The sequence below is a fragment of the Plecotus auritus genome, assembly GCF_963455305.1.
Source record: "Plecotus auritus genome assembly, chromosome: 9".
In the NCBI taxonomy this organism is placed as follows: domain Eukaryota; kingdom Metazoa; phylum Chordata; class Mammalia; order Chiroptera; family Vespertilionidae; genus Plecotus; species Plecotus auritus.
Window position 1 is genome coordinate 79486279 of NC_137783.1, and position 23060 is coordinate 79509338.

The window sequence follows — 23060 nt, forward strand, 5'->3', positions numbered from 1 at the left end:
GTGCCAGGGAGACATTAACTCAACGTGACCACAGGGCAGCATTCACAGACTACTGTGAGGAAGAACTTTTGTTCATTGTTGTAAGGTTTTCAATGATTGTGACAGTTGGACCAGATCTACTAGAGACTGCTGGGGAGCAAGTAGGGAGGGGAAGGGAGTTCACCTCTCTGTGAAGGTGCAGTTAAAGCAGCAAGTGTATCTCTAGCAAGAATAGCAGGAGCGGCAGCACTCCTCAGAAATACCCCAGCACCCAGAGTGCTTCACTGCCAGAGGCATTCTCAGTCAAAAATGAGCTCTTAATAGGGGAATGAAAGTAACCCAAACAGAATGGAATTAAGTGTTTATTGTATTATCCTATATAATAAAAGGCTAATATGCAAATTATCCCCTCGGGAATTCAACCTACTGGGAGTTCGACTGCTCGCTATGACATGTGCTGACCAGCAGGGGTGGCACAGAATGAAGGAAGGCCCCAGCCGGCAGCCAAAAGGCCCCGATTGGCCCTGATTGCTGGCCAGGCCTAAGGATGCTACCTGTGCATGAATTTCATGCACCAGGCCTCTAGTAGACCATATTATAGAAGAGTATAAAAAGCAGACTTTAATGTCAGAGCAAAGCTCTATCAATTAATAGCCAAGTAACCTTGTCAAGAACTTCTCTATCATCAGTTTCTTTATATAAAATGAAGATAATAAAGGTAACACCATGCCCATAAAGCCCTTAATACAGTATCTTCTTTGGATTATGTAGGTCTTCAATAATCATTAGTTATTTTTACATTTTTTAAATTCTTTAATGTTTAAAGTATTAGATATAGTATTACATATGTCTCCTTTTTTCCCCCATTGGCCACTCCCACCCCCCAGTACATGCCCCCACCCCCCTAGTGTCTGTGTCCATTGGTTAGGCTTATATGCATGCATACAAATCCTTTGGTTGATCTCTTATCTCCCACCCCCACCTCCCCTGCCTTCACTCTGAAGATTGATGGACTGTTCGATGCTTCTGTGTCTCTGGATCTATTTTTGTTCTTCAGTTTATGTTGTTCATTATATTCCACAAATTAATGAGATAATGTGATATTTATCTTTCTCTGACTGGCTTATTTCACTTAGCATAATGCTCTCCAGGTCCATCCATGCTGTTGCAAATGGTAAGAGTTCTTTCTTTTTTACAGCAGCATAGTATTCTATTGTGTAGATGTACCACAGTTTTTTAATCCATTCATTTGCTGATGGGCACTTAGGTTGTTTCCAAATCTTGGCTATTGTAAATTGTGCTGCGATGAACATAGGGGTGCATATGTTCTTTCTGATTGTTGTTTCTGATTTCTTGGGATATATTCCTAGAAGTGGGAAAATAAACAAATGGTACTTCATCAAAATAAAAAGCTAATGCACAGCAAAAGAAACCATCAATAAAACAACAAGAAAGCCCACTGCATGAGAGAACATATTTGCCAATGTTACATCTGATAAGGGCCTAATCTCCAAAATTTATAGGGAACTAATTAATCTAAACAAAAGGAAAATAAACAATCCAATCAAAGAATGGGCAAAGGACTTAAATAGACATTTTTCAAAAGTGGACATTCAGAAGGCCAGGAGACATATGAAAACATGCTCAAAGTCACTAATCATCCAAGAGATGCAAATCAAAATGATAATGAGATACCATCTCACACCTGTCAGAATGGCTATCATCAACAATTTGACAAACGACAAGTGCTGGTGGAGAAAAAGGAACCCTCATGCACTGCTGGTGGGAATGCAGACTGGTGGCAGCCACTGTGGAAAACAGTATGGAGTTTCCTCAAAAAACTAAAAATGGAACTCCCATTTGACCCAGTTATTTTTATTATTATCTTTATTATCATTAGGATTGATCAAATGGGGGGTAATACTGAAAAGGCAAGATTTTTACTGTTGCCATTCAATTCAATCTAACTCTTACTGAATTTATTATTTTCTTTGTGTGAAAAAAATAACTGGAGAAACAAAAATGACTAAGAATTCATCTAATGCTTTAAGAAGACTAGACAAGTAAACTAACAATTAAAACTATTATAATTCAACATTCTTGAGATCAGTAACTGTTTCATTGTATACTTTGTACTTTCAAAAGTATCACATAGTACGTACTTGATCAATGATTTAATTAAATTGGTGAGACATGAGCTATAATTACTGTATAAAGAGATAGCTAGGGAAATATTAAGAAAATAAAATCTCAATATAAGGTCAGAAAATTCTTCTAAAATGCCCTAACACTAAAACTGAGGCATAGAGTAAGATTGGAAGTTGCAGTGAGGATAAAGAATACAAACTTTCTTAGCATAAGGAGTAGCCATTGCAATGCATTAAGAAGAGAGAACTGGGTTTATTCAGCAAACTGCCAATCTTTAGTATGACTTAAGTGATGCATACCTAAGATAGACTGTCAGAGATTGGTGTGGGATGATAAGCACCCCTCCCACCTTCACCTCCAGTCAGTCATTCTGTCCCATTCTCCTTTATTTCTCTTCATAGCACATATAACTTATTTTTGTTATACTAGCAATGTATTTGTGTATTTGTTTATTGTCTGCTTCAGCCACTGGACTGTAAGCTTCATGAAGGTAGGCACATAGTACTGTTTTTATTATTTCTATGTTTGCAGTCCCTAGAGCAATGGCCTGTCAGACAGTCCACACTCAATAAATATTCATTGAATGAAAATTGACAGAATGACTAAGGAGGGAGTTGCTTATGAAACATTTTAAATATAATATTTAGGAAGAAATATCAGGATGACTTAGCATGAGGGTGAAGAAGAGTGACAAGTCTGAGAGTATCTCCTGAGTTTCTGACTAAAGTGACTGAGGGAATGGCTAATAACCGCATATGAAATTCAAGACTAAGAGTTAAATTTTTGTTTTTGTTTTTGAGAGGGTGTGGGGTGTTGTTATATATTATGATTCCCCCACCCAGCCAGTGTGGTTCAGTGGTTGAGCATCATGAACCAGGAGGTCACAGATCGATTCTTGGTCAAGGCTCATGCCCAGGTTGCAGGCTGGATCACCAGGAGGGGGACATGCAGGAACCAGCTGATGGATGATTCTCTCTCATCATTGATGTTTCTCTCTCTTCCTCTCCCTTTCTCTCTCTGAAATCAATAAAAACATTATGATTTCCCCAAAGTTGTGGGGAGGAATTTCCTTACCTACCAAGAATTGACAAATTATTTCCCTCAAGTGGACAACAGCATTCTGCATTCAGTCTACCAGGGGGAATGAAGCTGATTTTTATTAACAGCTACAGAGCAAATTACTATAACCAGCAAAATCCTACATTAATCACCTTCTTTGCATAGAAGTCAAAATTAAATGATTTAAGGGCTTTCAATAACCTGCCTCAGATCCATATAGTTGAAATGAAAAACACAATTTTTGCAGTTGAAAGTAACCGAGTCTACCCCAGAACTCATCATTTGTCATCCAGCATGCTGTTCAAGAAATCACTCTTTATTTAGGTGAACACCCCCAGAGTCATTTCCCCACGAAAGAAATTTAATAGTGAATAATCAAATGTATTCACTCTCACAGTCACTGACATGAGTTTGCAATTACTTCTTGGAACTGAGCTATTCTCAGTGGGCTATAAAAATTAGGCTAATCATATGGTGACTACTTACTTCATCCTGTGTTTGTTCCTGCTAGGAAGAGAAATTATCTCTGTAATTGTATACAAAATCCTGTTACCAGAATCATCACAAGAAAATTATGTACAGCTACTCCTTTTTTGAAGAAAAGACAAAAGTAGCATTTTAAAATATCACTTTCAAATCAAGCAAAATGAATGGTGTTGGCTTTATGCATAAAAGCCAGGCCCAAATTAATATTACTTACAGTTTGGCATGTGAATATAACAAACTGATATTTAATATGTTGTGTAACACTTCTGTGTGTTTTGTTGCTAGTGGCTGCTTTCATGATTAATTAATGAGCTCTCTATTGGATTCAAACTTCAACATATGATATAATAAATTAATTCATCTTTTAAGAACCAGAATTCCATGTCATTGGCTATTTTGCACCCTCAACCAATGAACCAACTTTTCCATGTTAGCTGAGGATTTGTTTTTATGAACCAAAAGTATTTCTGTTTTTATCATTTAGAATAGATTTCACAATTCCTTGAAGGTTTGGATTTTTTTTAGGCTTACTTTAGTCTTTATTAATGACTCAAGGTGGTTGCTATGAAGACTGATAATGAAAACTCTAGATCAGTTTCCAGGGAAACTGGAAAGACTTGCTGAGGTGTGCCAGACTCTTATTCCTACAAATCATGACCTCCCTCTGCCCTGGTTTAGAATTGTAGCTACCATATTCTTTTGGGGTCAAAATGTAGTTCTCAAGTCACTGTAATTCCACTTAATATTCCTTATTATCAGTGCAAAAGGTATCTCTAGGTTGAAACATAAGACATGGTTGAAATTTGAATATATTAGACTAACAACAATGGCAATCTCACATGGTTCCACCTGGTATAATGAAAAGTGAGGGGACAAGCATAGAATTTTGAGTATTAACATTCTCCTTTTCCCGCATTTTTTTGAGAATCAATCTAGACTAGAGGAATCATAGCATTATACCTGAGATAATTTTAGTAGCCTCCTATTTGGATTATTCCATTTCTTCCTTCCCTTTCTAGGTGAATCTATCATTTTCACTAATACTATAAAAGCAATTTTATATATCTGTCTCTTTTCTTTTCCAAAGCCTCCAGTGTTTCCCTGTTGTCAATGGAGTAAAACTGAACTTTCAGTATTTAATTATTCAAAAGTATTTATTGAGTGCCATTTAGTTGCCAGACACTCTTCTAGCACATTGAACAAAACAAAATCTGCCATTGTGAGCTTACATTCTAGGAGGGAAATAGACTAAAAAAGAAAACAGAAAAAATACATCGTATATTAGTGGTCTTGGGGTGAAAGTAAAACACTGAAGGGAAACAGGAAACCTCAGGCAGGGCCTTGAAATTTGGAGGAGGAGCCTAGGATGGCCTCACTGAAGAGGGCATTTGGCAAAGACCTAAAGGAAGTGAAAGGGTGAGCCCCAAAGACCCACCGTGGAGTGAGCACTCGAGGACAAAAGCCTGAGGAGGCTGCGTACCTGGCAGATTGTCACAACTGCAAAGAGGCCAGTTAGCTGGTGATGTTCGCGAGTGAGAGAGAAGTAGATGAGTCAGAGGTGTGGGGCTGTCCAGGCCACCTTACAGAAGCAATGAGAGAATTTTGAGCTATGAGTGACATGATCTGGCTTGCTTGCAACTATGCTATTCATAGTCTGAAGGGGGCAAAGGGCAGAGCAAGGACACCTTGCAATGATCCAGACAAGAGACTATGATGGTTTGGACCTGGGTGGTGACAGTGGAGACAGGAAGAAATTGTCATAGTCTTGATATATTTTTAAGATAACCGACAGGAAATGTTAAAATGTGAGATATGTTGTGAGAGAAAGAAGAATTGACGATAACTATTATTTAAAGGCCTTCCTGACACAGCTTTGACCTTCCTTTCCTATTTCATCTCCTGCTATTGACTAAAGTGTAGTGGAAAAGTCTCTAGACTTAATTAAGCATGGAGGGCCTGAATTCAAACTGTAGCTCTGTCACTTATTAGGATTATGATTTGATGTAAATCACGTAAGCTAGCTCTGTTTCTTTACCTATAGATGAGGATATTAATAGTTACTTCACAGGGCTCTTAGGAGGTCCAATCATATTGTAAAGTGATAATAAAGCATACTATAGTTTATGAATCCAGTACTCCAGCAAACTAGTCTATTAATTATCAGGACTGCACTAAGTATTTCTCAGTCTTCCTGCCTCTCTGCCTTTGCATTATGCTGCAGTAGCTCATCTGTGAAACGCTCCCATCCTCTAAGGACCACATCACATCCCAGGTCATTCTCCCTGCAGCAAAATCCCTTTCTCTACCCCTCTTTTCAACTCAACACTTTGCTTTCCCAAAATTTTGGCATATTGAATAAGTTTAACATTCAAAATTAAATCTTAAACACTTTAAATGCTTAATATGAGACAAACATTGTTTGGGTGTCTGTTAATTCACAAATGCATATTTTAATCCCCTTAAGAGCATACAATGGTTGCATTTTGTGCTTCTGAATTGTAAATTCTATATAGTGTGATATGAAAGATAAAAGCAGAGTTGTGAATTTTATATGGGGTAATAAAAAAAATAGAAAAAGCTCTATGAGCAAAATAATATCTATATAGAAATGTTTGTTCTAATTAGGAAGTTTTTTAAGAATGTTTGTTCTAATTAGCAAGTTTTTTTAAGAATGCCTTTATTGCATAAAGAAGTTGCCTATAGTAAAAAAAGATAATGATACTCATAGTACTGAAGAGATAAAAAAAATGTTGGAGGAAAACTTGAAAAGAAATTCAGTTTATTCTTACAGAATATTAAAAATCTACAGAGATGATCTCTAGAAAAATCAATGTCTATAGTAAGAGAGAAAAATGGGTGTCTCAAACTTGTCATAATTTAATATATTGCTTTGAGATGGAGAAGGTAACTGCAAGGAGTGTATCATCAGGAGTCCATTGACACCTGAAATCCAAATAGAAAAATACGTGTTTCTTCAAGAGATCAAAAAAACACCTAAGAATTCCTTCCTTTTGAAACAAAAGCAAAATGACCACCAGTAGAACAGATGTTCATTATGCTCAAATCCTCCTCCTCCTTATCCCTATGTTTCATCAGTCACCAAATTAATTCATTCCGCCCCTTAATCTAGACTCTCTACTCATTTGGATTACTTACTAGTAAATATGGTCTCCTAACTAGTTTTTCTAGTTCTTGTGTTAAAGTCATCCACTGTATTCTTCACAATCTGTTAAATGATCACTCTAAAACACATTCAGTCTTGTCACTCTCTTCTTAAAGTCCTTAAGGAGTAAAGAACAAAATGATGTCGCCGGTAGAGAAGGCCCTAGGGTATGCCCCATTCCTGCTTATCCCTGCAGCCTTTAAAGCTCTTTTCATAGACCACACCAATTCTCCTCGTACCCTCTTTGTTTTTCCAAACACACAAGAGAAACTGAGGTGTTTCAGGTTCCTGAATGTGTCCTGCTATCCCTCTTCTTACTTCTAAACTTTTCAACACCCTGATTCCTCTCTACAAATTTCCCATTAATTCATTCATTAATTCAAACAACTCTATTTAACATCTACTGAGCACCCACTGGACTAAGATCTGAGCACAGAAATAGAACCTACCTTCATGGAACAGTGTGGCAGCTGCAAGACACTAATAACATCATCATTCAAATGTGTGTTTAGAAACTGTGGTCAAATCTAAGAAAGAAATACACTGAGTGGCCAGATTATTATGATCTCTGAACGCATAATAATCTGGCCACTCAGTGTATTTGTATCTCAAATGGGTACCAAAAGTATTCTAGACTTTTGCTGGAGATCAACCCCCTATTTGCCCTGAGCTTTCTATCAGCCAGTGCAAAGGGGAAAACTGATCAGGTGCATGATTTATAGTATCTTTGATATCAAATAAATGAGGTACTCAAGAGAAGTACACTGAGTGTCCAGATTATTATGCGTTCAGAGTTCATAATAATCTGACCACTCAGTGTATACAGAAAGCTATAAGAGCTAACCTGACAGAAAAGTGATATAGTCAGAAGGTAAGTGATGTCTGAGATAAAATCTGAAAGAAAGTAAAAGTGGAGGGAAACGGTCTTTTAAAGGGAGCAGTATCACGTGCAAAGGCACTGCGGTGGAGCTACATGGTACCTTCTAGAACATCTGAGAAGGACATTTTTGCTGGATGTGAGGAAGGTGAGTAGGATAGTATATAAAATGAGTCTGGAAAGAGGTAGGGGAAAGTGTGACCACGTTTGAGTATGTATCATAAAATAGTAGAAAAACACTGAAGCCTTCATGCAAGGAAGTGCCACAGAGTTTCTGTCTAAAAACATCAAGTTAGTTGCTATGTGAACAAGTGACTATATGACTTAATGGGCTCATCTTTCCTTTGTACTGAAATAAAATTCTCCAGTGGCCCAGTTCTAGAAAAGCCCAAGAGAAATAAGTAAAAATAGTGTCAGGGCATCCCTGAGAGGCGCCGTGCAGTGCCTTGAACCTGTGGCAAATCGTTGAAACTGCCTGCTATCTGCCTGTAGTAATAAGGGTTAGATTGCCTTGCAACTTACAGGAAAGTTGCAAGATTTACAGTATCAAATGCCCCTAGACCAGTGGTCGGCAAACTCATTAGTAAACAGAGCAGCAAACCGCGGCTCACGAGCCGCATGTGGCTCGCGAGCCACAGTTTGCCGACCACTGCCCTAGACGATGCCAGGTGAATTGCATATGGACACTACAACGTAGGAATCAGGTGACACTGAGTGTCATTGTCAGAAAATGTAAAAGGCCTTAGGACCCAGAAGGACCACCTTTGAGGATGGATTTTCTATTTTTACTCTTAGTTATTTGTAGAAAAGGGAACACTAAGGAAGTTCCATCTTATCTTAGGTTTAAATGTATGGCTTCAAGCAGAATAAGTTGGAAGATCTTTGCTCATTTTCACTGATGGAACTACGGCATAAATAAATGCTAGAGTTGCAACTGCAGACAATTGTAACCAGCTGCATCGTCAGTCACTCTGTCTGCGTGCCGAGACCTCTGGGTCCGGGCTGCAGCCTCAGACATGTTTCAGGGCCCTAGTGCATTGGAAACAAACTAAACGGTTACTAAAGCTGCTCTGCAGCTCCAGGACGGTGGCATTCAGGGCGGGGAGGATTGCAGGCTCCTATTCCTCTCTGTGACTGAGGCTATGCACAACAAGAAATAAACTTCCAGACACACACACCTTTCTTTTCAAATGCTGGTAATTGTGCCAGACCAGAGAAATCAATGGTGCAGTAATGGGGACCCGCATGGCAATTTACAAGATTAATGAGAGAGGCTTTAATTTGAGAAAGTACACGCTGTTGCTACCTCCCTTTGTTACTTCTTTTCAAGCTTTGCAACTCCTCGTGGGTCTTACCCAGCTCTCTCATTCCCAGACCATTGCCTATGACCTAGATGTTGCTCTATCCCATATTCATGACAACAGCATACCCCTCATCTCATTACTGCATTACCCTGATGATTTTTCTTGACAGTTTCTACCTTCTCATTTCTCATTTTCTCCTCAATCTCTCAATCTCACGAAATATGACTGAAATACCCAGCATTCCATTGATGCTGCTCCTACTGAGTGCACCAATGACCTAATTAAAAAGCATTATGAACACTTCTGTTACTAGCTAAATGAAGTTTCTTTATATCAGATGGTTAACTTCCTACTTTTTTAAATTAACCCTGACATAAATTTCTCCTGATTCTCTTCCTGCCCCTCTGTGTACAGATAGTTGAATCAAATAACTTGCAAAAGAGAACATCAAATAAATAAGCTCAGCTTGTGTTGCTAGCAGCCACATCTCTGGATAGCATTACTCATCCAAAATAGGTCATTATCCATAGATGATATAAAAGTTTTGATGTGTAAGGCTGCAGTAGCTCAAGATTGCTTATATCACTATGATTCTATTTGACATAATTGATAATATAACTGCATGAGATAACATTTAAAAATATTTGTAGGTGTAATTGATAGTGCTCTTCAATAACTATGAAAAAGCCCTGAATTACTAATCTAATAATGTGATTTGTGCACAGTATCCCCTCACTACTATTATATTCAAATTATTTTGGTTTTGAAGTTATTTATATAATACTATATAATTTGTATAATAGTTACCTAAGTATCAGTTTTACTAGACAGTTGATTCCTTGTAGAATCAAAATCACGTCTTGACATATCTTAAAGAATCTTGGATGTAGTAGGTTTTCAATAAATTATATTGATTAAAATGTTATACAGCTTTTTTTTTTTAAGAAGAAGACTTGAAAGATCCTTTACAGTAGTGAATTTCCCATTAGTGTAATGATATTCATCTAAAACTACAGTATTCATTTTCTGGCCAACAATATTGCATAACAGATTGTCTAGTAACTAGAAGCTACAAATTATAGTCAGATGTAGAATTAGTATGATTTGACTTGTGATTTTCCAGTTTATATAACAGGTAAGTTACATAATCATAGATTCAATAGCAGTATTTGCTGCAATTTACAATGTATTCCCAACTATCTTAGCAAATAAATAAGACACACATCTGAGTAGCAATGAAAAAGTAAAACATTAAAATCAAACACAGCTTACTAAAAAATTCAAGCTCACAACCAGGCTCTGAAACTATAATTATTAGTCTTTTGCACTGTATTGAAAAGATGCTATTTATTTCTGATTGAGATTAATGGTTCTTTTTAGACAACCAACTTTCTTTGCCATTTAACAAAGATTGTATCCTAGGGTTTTGTCTTATTTCAGGTCTAGTGTTATTTATAAATCTGAAAATCAGATAACAAAATGTTGAATTTATTTTTGTTTTATTCATGTAAAAGTTCTGTAGGCAGGAAAATAACAACCTGGATGCCTAATACTGACATGAAGCCTGATAACAACCACATGATGAAAAAAAAAAAAAAAAAAGCACTAACTAAAAAACTGCCAAGCTGTGAATTGATCCCAGGGAGCAGGAAGACTCCTTTGACATGCGTGGCCAATGTTCATCATTTTTACAACATGCAAAAATTATCAAACAAACAAAAAGTCTTTAAATAATTTTGGTATGACAGTAAGTAAAGGGAGAAAAAAAATAGTATGGTGTCAATTGGTATTGTAAAAAAACCCACATGTTCATAGGTGTCAAAAATGAATAAAAGGAACATTGCCTCACTTATTATCAGGGAAGAAGTCCCAGGAACAGAATAAATGAGGCATGAGCATATACATTAAGATAGGACTCTGATCATCATGTTACCTGTGCGTCAAACAGGAAACAAGGGAAAGAGTACTGGGTTTGGGGAGGGGCGGTGGGGATAATCTAGGTAAGATTTGAAAAAATAATTACAGGCATACATTACAAAAGGAAAGACTAAATGGAGCAATATATAGTAATTAACATGTCCTCTTTGGGGAATTTTTTTTCATTTAGATAAAAATGAATCCTGACTGCCACAATATTTCATTTGGCAGGATATCAGATAATTTATATTTTAAATATGATCTCATCATCAGTTCCATCTGTTGATATTAACTGAACATTCATAATGTTTGAAACTCTGACATGTAGAACGCATACCTAAAAGTCAAAATCTTTGAATCTGAGACACACATACCAATGAAAACTGATAAGTGTGCTCTTATCTTACATATGCTGTATACTCATTTTAAGTCTTCACTTTTCATCCACCCAGCTCTCCATTCTAACTCCAGGGACCAGAGCAGGGAGAAACAATAGGCAGCTGCCATAGAATGAGCTGGAATAAGTGTTAAACCTCTTTTTGCTAATCTTCTGAGGATATATTTAGAGAGAGTGGAAGGGAGGGTGGAGGAGAGAGACAGGAAAGAAACATCAATGTGAAAGAGACACACAGATTGGTTGCTTCCTGCACACGCGCTGGCTTGGGTATTGAACCCAAAACTCTGGTAGGTGCCTTTGACCAGGAATTGAACCATAAACCCTTCAGTGCAGGGGCCAAGGCTCTAACCACTGAGCACACCGACCAGGGCACCTTCTTAAAGAAGACTAGCATATTTTTTTATGCTAAGCCACGGGGGTGGGAGGGGGGAAAATAACTCGTTAAGGGGCTCTGATCCTAACCAACCCTTGTTTAAGGGCTATTCATAGATCCAAAGTATCTTTTCCCCTTTCTCTCATATTTCATTTTATAACTGAAAGCTGTAAAAAGTGAAAGGTCCAGACAATGTTGGCATGAAGAAGTACTCTAAGTGCTGGATTCGTAAGTTTGCTGCTTTGTCCTTGACCCAGATCCCAAGACCCGTGACTTCCCTTCCACATGCAGAAAATCTGGACCAACTACAGGGTAGAGACTATCCAGTTCTCTCTGGAAGCCTGTCTCCAGCTAATAAGTACCCCTCCTTCCTCAGCAATCTTGGATGTACTTCTCAACTCAAGTTGTTTCTATTTCATGGCATTTTTCCTTGTCCCATCCAGACAGATTTAACCAAACTTTTCCCTGGGCCAAACTTTTATCTTGAGGGCAGTTACATTATGGTTATTAAACTAATTTACATATGTGAATTTGAATGCCTATCTCCTCTACTAGACTATAAATTTGAGTACACAGTGAAGTCTCTCACGCCATGGGTCATTCAATTCATCACCATTCAACATTATTCCCACGCTACAAGAAGGGTTAAATAATGCCTTCCCCATTTACAATAATGGGTCCTCCATAAATATCGTTGCATTGTCATAACCAAAAATGCAGGTTTGGCTGCCTGCCACAAGGAAAGCCAAACTCATCAAACAGGTGCTGGGGCAAAAAGAAAACGGTTTCTTCAAGGTAGCAACCTGGAGAACAGTGGACTTTCACCTCCAAGATCATCCCCCCTTCCTGTTCAAGCCCACTGTTCTTATAGAGATAGGGAGGGGAGGGCTTTCTATCTACCCAATTATCTTGCTAGCTTTCCTGCTCTGGGGCCCTGTCCATTCATCTTTCTAGCTTTTTGCACACTTGGTGTAAGAACCTACCCCTGTGGCCATTAGGCGCTCCATCTTACTGTCGATGGTAACATTGTTCCTTTCACATCTTCTCTTGTGTAGATGAACTAAAAAATGCTATTGCTACCTTGCTCAAAGGGAGAGTCAAAACATAGCTTCAAAATTAATTCTATCTATTGTGTAAAATTACCAAAAAGCATCTATGAAATTATTATTGATTACAGGTGGTACTGTATTTGGTTTTTGGTTTATCTTATTAAAAATGTCTCTAGAGCAATGTAATATTCTTCAGTAGAGAAATTTTGAGAGCTTACTCAAAGAAGGATGTTGCTTTTTCCTATTTTATTCAAGAAATATTTTAAAAGATCTTATGGTCCCAAATCAAAAAAATGACTTGAAAATAACCACTCATGTTTTTTAATTTATGAGCATCCACTGTATATTTTGGAACATAAAAATGTAGGTATAGAACCAGTGCCTGCGTACATAATTAAAGGGAAGTAACGGATGCTCTTAGTAACCATCTGGATTTTTTCCCCACTAGGATATTCAATACTTCAAGCTATTATGGAAAAAGCAGGACAAAATGGTTGGCATGTCAGCGCTATATGTGTGGAAAATTTTAATGATGTCAGCTATAGACAACTTCTAGAAGAACTGGATAGAAGACAAGAGAAGAAATTTGTCATAGATTGTGAGATAGAGAGGCTTCAAAACATATTAGAACAGGTAAGTCCTGGATTTTATACTATTATTAACCTAGTTCTTCTACTAAAAACGCTGAGCTTTGGTTTACTTGTCCCCATCAATATCTTCTCCCAACTGTTTAGTTTGAAGTGTGGAGTTAGGAAGTTTTCATTATATAGTTTATCTCCAAGATTAAATAATAATCTGCTATAGCAAAGGCCATTTTGGTTTAGGTCTCAAAGCAGGAAGGAGGACTATTTCTCAGACATTTTTAAGCTGTACAATAGAAAGAGCCTTTTGTGGACCATCAAGATTTCTTGACCTCCTATTTTCATAAACATTAATTTTTTTCTTCTATATCTGTATATTTTAAACATTTATCTTTATTGTTGAAAGTAATACAGATGTCCCTCCCCCCACACCCCATTAACCCCTCCAACTTGCACCCTCCCCTCACCCAGGCATTCACCACACTATGGTCTATGCCCATGGGTTATATGGGTTATGCATACTTGCATATATATTTTTGGTTAATCTCTCCCCACCCACCTAATTTTGAAGATTAATGCCATTCCATCTAAAATATTTGAATATTTGAAAATTGAAATATTTGTGACTGTGTGCTTTTTCTAACCTTTAGAGGAATCGTTACATGAGAAATAACAACATGAATTATTAAAGCAATGAAACAAAGCAAAATTAAGTGGCATACGGTGCACAGCATAATTTCTTCTAGATGTGTTAAGTAAATACATTACCACCACAAGAAAAGTGGTTTTCAACTCTCCGCATGAAGAATCCTTGAACAAAGCTTTCAATAAATATTTGTTTATTTGATTTGAAGGAAACTATAAAATAGAGCTTTGTCATTGTGTTAAATGATAGGAAAATATTGCCAAATAATGGATAACATTTGCGTTCCCCCTAACCTGTATATCATGATGAAGCTTTGAAATGCCTTATTTGGCCAAAATTGCAGTGAATGAATGCCATCTAGTGGTCTCAGAAATGTTTGCCTATATTCATCTACAATAATTGAGTTGGCTAGAGTCTAGACAATATTGCAGCATTATGTTTTTTTGGTTAGTTTGCTATATATACTTTATCTACATAACTATATGATTTTATTTGTGGTAGTAAATTTACCAACTAAAAGGTTTATTTCTAATAATAACTTAAATATGCAACTATTCAAAACCAACATGTGTTTCAAAGATTCCTCATTATAAGAGGGCATTAAACCAGCTGCCTTAAATTTCCTTCCTCAACTATATTAGAGTTTGTAAAAGTTACAAATTTTAAAAATGTGGTATTTCTTTTAAAGGTCTAGTAAAGCCAGAGCATTCTGTAGAGGAAATGATGGCGTATTCACCTTCTGTCATTCTTTATAGAAGGAAAAAAACCACTTGATTGAAGAAATATGTTTATATTATATTGGGAAATAATTCATTACAAACTTGTCCATTATCCAGGTTTATTCTAAAAGAGCCCAAAATTATTAAGATTGTCATTATTCTTTTTAATGTCCATTTATGGAAACCAAGGAAAAACATTCTTTCTTACTTCAGCTCAAAGTTCCATTCTTCCTCTCTCCCATTGCCGTCCGGGTAGAGAGTTTGGGTTGTTTGACCTGAACAACTGAGGCTTTGTAAATAACTCCTCATGAATCCCAGAGAGCAGTTACAACCATGGGCAAACTACGGCCCGCGGGCCGGATCCGGCCCGTTTGGCTGTTCTATCCGGCCCGCGGAGCCGAAAGACCGGAGGGTTCTCTTGATCTCCCCTCCGCTCCTTTACTTTGAATTTATATTAGTTCACACAAACACTCCATCCATGCTTTTGTTTCTGCCCTCCAGTCCAGTTTAAGAACCCACTGTGGCCCTTGAGTCAAAAAGTTTGCCCACCCCTGAGACCTGCTGGTTGCCAAGTTCCTGTTGGAGCTTGAGTGAGGCTCAGAAAGACCCTCCACGTAGCACCTATGCTTCAAAGGCTGTGTTTGGAGAAGGCAGTTGAGTGGCTAAAGCACATTGATCCATTTCAGAGGCATAGCTGGTTTCTCAGAAGAAAATCGGCACACCCGAGTGATTTGGATTAACTCTTTGAATAAGCCTTAAATAAGCTCTTGCTAAGGGAACTGGACATCTTAATTTTTCTTGTCATTTCAAAGAATTTTTTTTTCTTTTTCCCAACCTTATTGAGATATAAATTATGTATAACATTGTGTCAGTTTAAGATGTACAATATGATAATGAGATACCCTAATAATATATTGTGAAATGATTACCACAGTAGGATTAGTTAAAAGTCCATTACTTCACATAATTATCATTTCTTTGGGTGGCTGAGGACATTTACAATCCATTTTCTTAACAACTTTCAAGGCTATAATACAGTGTTGTTAATAATAGTCACCATGCTGTACATTACAACCCCAGAACTTAGAAACCTTGAATGTCTACCTTTTCAATTTCTATTTTTCTTGCTGAATGATAAAAGGTTTCTGTTCTATCATGACAGCATAGTGATAATGAGGCTAGTAATAGACCTTTGTCCCTTTAAAATGCTTCTCAGGTATAACTCTTATCAATTATAGCAAAGACTAGGGTATTGTAAGAATATAATGTATTCTTAATTGTCCTATAAAATTTCTCTGTAAGAAAAGCTTATTTCTGATTCTGAAAATGATTTTTACTGTATATACACACATACACACACACACACACACACACACACACACACTAGAGGCCTTGAAAATGATTTTTACTATACACACACACACACACACACACAAACTAGAGGTCCAGTGCACAAAATTTGTGCACCAGGGGGGGTGTGTCTCTCAGTCCAGCCTGCACCCTCTCCTATCCAGGACCCTATGGGATTGGGCCTAAACTGGCAGTCGGACATCCCTCTTATAATCCAAGACCACTGGCTCCTAATTGCTCACCTGCCTTCCTGCCTGATTGCCCCTAACCACTCTCCCCTGCCAACCTGATCACCCCTAACTGCTCTCCCCTACTGGCCTGATCACCTTTAACTGCCTCTGCCTTGGCCCCCGCCACCATGGCTTTATCCGGAAGACATCCAGTCTAATTAGCATATTACCCTTTTATTAGTATATTCATTCACTGTACCGCTAAGCAAAATAACTTTTAATGTTCCTAGTTGTACCCTTGACTCATGTAAACACAAGAGCTAATTCAGATATTGTCAGGAATTTGTACATGCATTTCCATAGCTCTGTGGTTCAACATCTTGAATAAATGGAGATAACACAGGAAACAACTTTAGAGAATAAATCAAAGCATTTTTTAAGTAAAATGCTAAGTAATATTGATCAGAAAAGTATTTTAAAAGAAGTAGCCCTCTCTCAGGAGATGGTAAAATTAATACTATGAAGATAAGGAGATGTACCAGTAAGTTTCTAGAAAGATGGGCACCCTTCATGTTACAGTAGCATACTGTCAATAATTACTTTTTGGACAATTCAATTTGTAACAATTTTTAAAATCATAATGTAAATAGCTCACACAATTTTCTCTCAAAATATGTTAATGGACAATTGTAGTTAGAGAAACACTTCATCTTCTGTATGTTTTCCAAATCATTTTTATGCCATGAACTAATGTATTCTTATATACATACTAGAGGCCCGGTGCACCAAAATTCATGCACTCGGGGGGCGGGGGGTGTCCCTCAGCCTGGCCTGCACCCTCTCGTGGGGAGTGGGCCTAAGCCACAGTCTGCCTCCCTCTGGGGGAGGCAACCGGGCAGGCTGATCAGGGGATGGCACCAGCTGGCAAGTGGCCAGGTCCCCCCCCCCATTGCCTCTCCGCCACTGCTGGTTGCCGCCGCCCCCCCCATCGTCATCCCCTCCCTCTGCCCACTGGCATGTGCCTTGGCTGGCCTGGTGCTGCCTGCTCGCCAGTCCCGCCCCCTGCTGACTGGTTGTTCTGCTGTTTGGTCAATTTGCATATTATGCTTAGTGGTTCTCAACCTTTCTAATGTCTTGAATACAGTTCCTCATGTTGTGGTGACCCCCAATCATAAAATTATTTTTGTTGCTACTTCATAACTGTAATTTTGCTACTGTTAATGAATCGTAATGTAAATATCTGTGTTTTCCAATGGTCTTAGGCTCTACAGCAACGGTTCTCAACCTGTGGGTCGCGACCCACAGGTTGAGAACCGCGACCCACAGGTTGAGAACCACTAGCAGGGTCACCTAAGACCATCGGAAAACACAGATATTTACATTACGATTCATAACAGTAGCAAAATTACAGTTATGAAGTAGCAACGAAAATAATTTTATGGTTGGGGGTCACCACAACATGAGGAACTGTATTAAAGGGTCGCGGCATTAGAAAGGTTGAGAACCACTGGATATTATATAGGATTGCTTTTTAAAATAGCAGTTAACCATATTCTCATTCAAACATTTCAAAACATGAGCTTCAAAACAATTATTTGAAATTATAACTTAAAGTATATTGATTTTTCTACCTTAAATTACATCATAGGAAAAAAATGGAAAAATGATGTAAATATCCCTCACTGAGTTATTTAAAACAATAGAAACATAAGAAAACTATGATGTTATATTTTTGTCATTTTGTTTGCATAGTCTTCAATAAAACAAATTTCATTTTTGGCTCTCAAAATCTAATGGGCAATTTGGTTCACTCATCTACAGAAGAAGAACGTTGAAAAGAAACTTATAACTAAAAATATTTTTAACATTTGTTGAATTTTTTATCAATTATTGATAGAAAGAATCTCAAATTTTACTTAAATTAATATAATCAGTTGGACAATGGCATTATTCATTTCACCCCATTTTCTTGCTCTAACAATATGTCAGTTACTTTATAGAATAGCTCATAATAGCCAAGTTTAACTGGAAGCAAATGAATTGTTTTCATATCAGAATAAATGGCTTATAGCTGGAGCCTTTCAAACATTATTTATTCTTACAGATATCTATTAATTTTTCATCTTGAACCTGATTACTTGAAAAGAGTCCTGGGGTACTCTAACACCTTATCAATTGAACACTGAAGAAACAGATTTTGATTCACAAGTTTAATCCAATAGCAAAACTGCAACAAAAACTTGATCCTTATCTTTCTAGCATCTGACATCAAAGATTATTTAAACAAAATGCACTTAAAGTTAATGGTTGCTCACACATTTACTCCATCGTGAGAAAAACCTAAGGCCCTACAGCTAGATTTCTGTGTTCCTGTTTGTCAAGGAAATGTTTCTCTCGTGAACATTCAGCTCATTCTCTGAAACACGCTGTTGTCACAATGGGCAATGGGATGGCTTGTACTCTTCGAATATCGTGCAACGGGCCTCTAGTTTTAAATAAGGAGCACTGGACTGAGGTGATCTTGAAGAGTCTTGCTCACTCTACAAGTTAATAATATTATTTGCAGTAAAGACTTCCTAATGATTGTGTGTGATCCTGAAGCAATATATAATTTTACCCATGGGGTATTGTGCTGAAGAGGAGCAAAAAAAAACCCTCAGTCAAGTGGCACTGTATGTATATTCATTCATTCTACAAATACTTATGGAGTTCTCCCTTTGTGTCAGGCACTGTGCTCTGCTGAAGATAAAATGATGAGCAAAACGGATACATTTTCTGTTCTACTTAGTAACTCTTATCTAGTTAACTGTGGGTTAAGCAAAGAGCATTTGCCAAAATACTACTAAAATAAAGGTATCCTCTCCTTTGGAAATACAGTGCATAAAAAGTGATCAACAATTTCATATTGCTGCAGGGATTTTGCTCTGAGTGCCAGTTCTTGTTGGATAAGTGATTATATTAAAGGCAATAGATAGAGAACTGGAACTATATGGGCCCTGGGACATAGCATAAATGTTTCTAAGGAATCTAACTGAATAAACAAAGCAGGTATGAGGTGAAGATGGCAAGAAGTGACCTTAGAGCACGAAATAGCTGTTTATCAAAAGAATGGAGAAAGCCTGGCCAGTATGGCTTAGTGGTTGAGCATCAACCAGTGAACCAAGAGGTCTCAGTTTGATTCCCTGTCAGGGCACATGCCCAGGTTTCAGGCTCCATCCCCAGTAGGGGAAGTGCAAGAGGCAGCTGATCAATTATTCTCTCTCATCATTGATATTTCTACCTCTCTCTCCCTTTCCCCTTCCTCTCTCTGAAATAATTTTTTTAAAAAAGAAAAAGAGAGGTAAGTGACAAAAAGGAACACCAAAAGAAAAGCTAGCTTCAGTTTAAGTAGTCGTTATAGAAGAGACATGATCATTGGAGATAATAGCTTCAATTATTTGTATCAATTAGAGCAGGATTAAGCAACATAGATTCTGATAGTAGGGAATGAACCAACAGCAGGAGACAGGCCAACTCTGCACTTGACTCCTTATTTATTCATTCAACATCTATCTATGTACCAGACACCATTCCAGGCACTGCAGGCTGTAACAAGATGAGCAAAGCATGGTCCCTATACCAGGAACTCACAAATATAAATAATTGCTATGTGATGGGTTCAGAAACAGAATTAGTACCAAATGTATCAAAAATCTAAAACATGCAGTGATAAGTATAATTACAACAGTCAGAAATGCATCCTGGGGGGAAAAAAGACATTAAATGGAAATGCACTGTATTTTCCCAGGAATGGAAAAGGGGTAGGGGTGTTCTAGACAGAAACTGCAAAGTCCAGGTAGTCTGAGAAAGTCCAGGAGATGAGTTCTGTGGGGTAAAAATTGGGTGGAGGGCAAAGGTGAAGCTGTGAAGATTGGAGGTAGCAGGAATAAGGATTGATTGTATTGCATTCACTTAGTGCTCTGCCTTTGCTGTTGAAATCTTATCTCCATCACAGCAGGGTCTATGTTTATCATTTACCAATATATTTCCAGGGATATGAAAGGGGATCAAAAAATAATTGTGGACTAAATGAAAGTCTGAATGAGCTTCCCATGAAGATGCAGGCAGGAGTTACAACTCTTTTATGTGTTTAAGGGAAGAGCACCCAGCAGCACTTGACAGTTCAGGGGGTAAGCCCTCCATCATCTGTGAAGCTTTCTTATTCAGAATCTCACCCTCCGAAGATGATTGGAAATTCAGGTTTTCTAGAGTTTGTTGTATAGGCTGTAAAAAGCACAAGAGTTTTATTTCCATATATTAAAGCAACAATGAGTGAGATACAACGGGAACAAATCGGGCACTCAAATAAATTACTACAGCACAGAAATCACATGAGCCATTTCCCGCACTGCAGTGCTGGCAGCGCTTGCTGCTATTGCATCACTATAAAGCAACTCCTGCATAGGAGCTTGGCTAGGACAGGAGCTGCAACAAAGTGAGGAGAAACTTCAAAGACATGAGGTTATGATTAAAAAGGGGGATTTTACTTCTTTAGTCTTACTTTTTTAGTTGAACTGATTTAAATGTGCAAATCCCATTATGCACTGGGTTTGTTGTTTTCACAGAAAACAGAAACACCTTTACAGACCATGGTCAGGCTGGTGCAAATGGAATTAGTGGGCGTTATAAAGGCTTCTCTGATTGTCTCTTAGCAACTATTACCATGGTTACAGCTATTCCTCGTTTTCTTATAGAGTAAAAATGCTAAAATAAAAGGAAAAGTGAAGAAAGCAAAATATGAATTTTTAAGAAGAAAAATATGGTTGTTGAACGCAAGTACTTTTATCTTAGAATTGTGAATTATAGGATTTGTGTTCAACCCAATTTGTTTTAATCGATGCTACAAGAACACTTATTAGAATAGTTGTCATTTTGTTGTTGACTTGAACATTCAAAAGCTCAGCTTCTTTTAAAAAGATAAAGGAAAATCTGCTTGATAATTTTAGACATATATAATAAATTAGTTTTTCTAGCCTTAAATAAAAATCAGCTGCACAGACTTATCTACTATGGTTTAGGGATAGGTAAGTAATAGTCCTCATTAAATAGAAATAAAGAGGATAACTTCATAACTTATTTCAGTAGAATTTTGCAGCTGCTTTTTAAATGTTTAAAAGGCAGTGAGATTAACAAAATGGAAGCAAAACATCCAATAATGCCTTTGAAGATACTTTTCTGAGTCTTGTAGGCATTATAAATATAACTACACTTTATAAATTCTAGGGAATTTCCATTAAACAGTTTAGTAATTGAGTGTACTACCTGTTAGTAAATGAAGTGACGCATCTTTTTAGAAAGATAATGGAACAAATTCATTCCTAATCCTCTCCTTGAGATTAACCACATAAATGTACAGGATTTCCCTGCCAATTGTCTAGATTTTCTCTGAGCTCATATAAAACTGTTACCAAGTTTAAGATCAGATTGAAGGAAATTAAAGTGGTGTCATTTTTACCAAAAAAAAAAAAAAGTGTGGGGGTGGGGAATAAGTTTTACATAATTTGTACGTAGGAAGTTTACTTTCTATTTGAAGGGTCATATTTAACACATGATTATTATAGTCTTCCAAAGTCCGGGCTGAAATCATCTCTGTACTTGCCCTGTGCCCTGTGTCCTTCTTTTAAGACCACAGAGCATACATTGGAAATATATATTGGAGCATATATATACACACACATTTATATATATATATATATATATGAATTTTATTTTTACAATTAGTTTTGTGTTTATTTTTGCTGATTGTTATAATATAAACTTTAAAGTCAAATATTCTAGTATAATAGAATGATATAATAATGCAAAAATTTTGCAGGTAACACAAGAGAAACAAATTTTCTTGTCTCTGCCCACTCTACCATTCATGTTCCTTTCTTACAAATATACACAACACTTACCCATTTGCTCATTTATTCAACAAACATTTATTCACTATCTACTAATTTTCAAGCACCATATATAAAGTTAAATTGACTTCAATGTATCCCTTGAAGGAATTTCAGTTGTGAAGGAAAACAGAGGAACACAAACAATAATACACACCATGTGAAGAGGTGTACTAAAGATGAAAGCAAATTATTGAAAGATGAGTCAGCATTCCCAGGAAGAAAAGCTGGGAGAGCGCACTCAAGGCGTGTTCAGAGAAGCGCCCTGGGAGGAAGCCTCGTGTGCAGGGCTGGAACATCCAGTGCAGCAGGAGGAGAAGGCAGATGGCAGACAGGTTATGAAGGGCTCATAGGCTTTACCTGAGAGTTTTAAATACATCATAATATTTACATGGCATTGGAGGTTTTAAATAGGATGGAATTTGTATTTTAAAAAGATAATTCTGTTGACAACATAGACAATGGACTGGAAGGTGGACACCCTTGTGACTAAGCAGTGTACTAAATGAGCATATGTTCTTAATCTTTATACTTACATTTATGTGTCATAGATAACAGTATATAACTTTATGTATTTGATGTCTATGCAACAAATATTTATTCAGTGCTTATTATGGGCCAGAAACTGCTGTAAGCTCGGTAAATTCCCTGCCTCATGGAGCTTGTATTTCAGTGAGGGAGCCACACAATAAAAGAAATTATATATATACTAGAGGCCCAGTGCATGAATTCGTGCACCAGTGGGGTCCCTCGGCCTGGCCTGCGGGACCAGATGAAAACTGGCTCTCCGACATCCCCTGAGGGGTCCCAGATTGCAAGAGGGAGCAGGCCAGGCTAAGGGAGCCCAAAGGTGCACAGTTGGGCCGAGGAGAGATGTGGGAGGTTGGCCAGCCAGGGTGGAACTATGGGAGGGCTCCA

The 23060-nt window shown here is 37.5% G+C and overlaps 1 protein-coding gene across 7 annotated transcripts in view; it reads left to right on the forward strand.

Annotated features, from left to right (window-relative positions):
- Window positions 1-23060, forward strand: part of GRIA4 (glutamate ionotropic receptor AMPA type subunit 4) — a 430608-nt gene that overhangs the window by 283314 nt on the left and 124234 nt on the right. For all 7 annotated transcript variants that reach the window (XM_080641389.1, XM_080641388.1, XM_080641385.1 and 4 more), the window contains one exon: window positions 13201-13385. In XM_080641389.1, the coding sequence (XP_080497515.1) occupies window positions 13201-13385 (185 nt within the window). The remainder of the gene's footprint in view (window positions 1-13200; window positions 13386-23060) is intronic.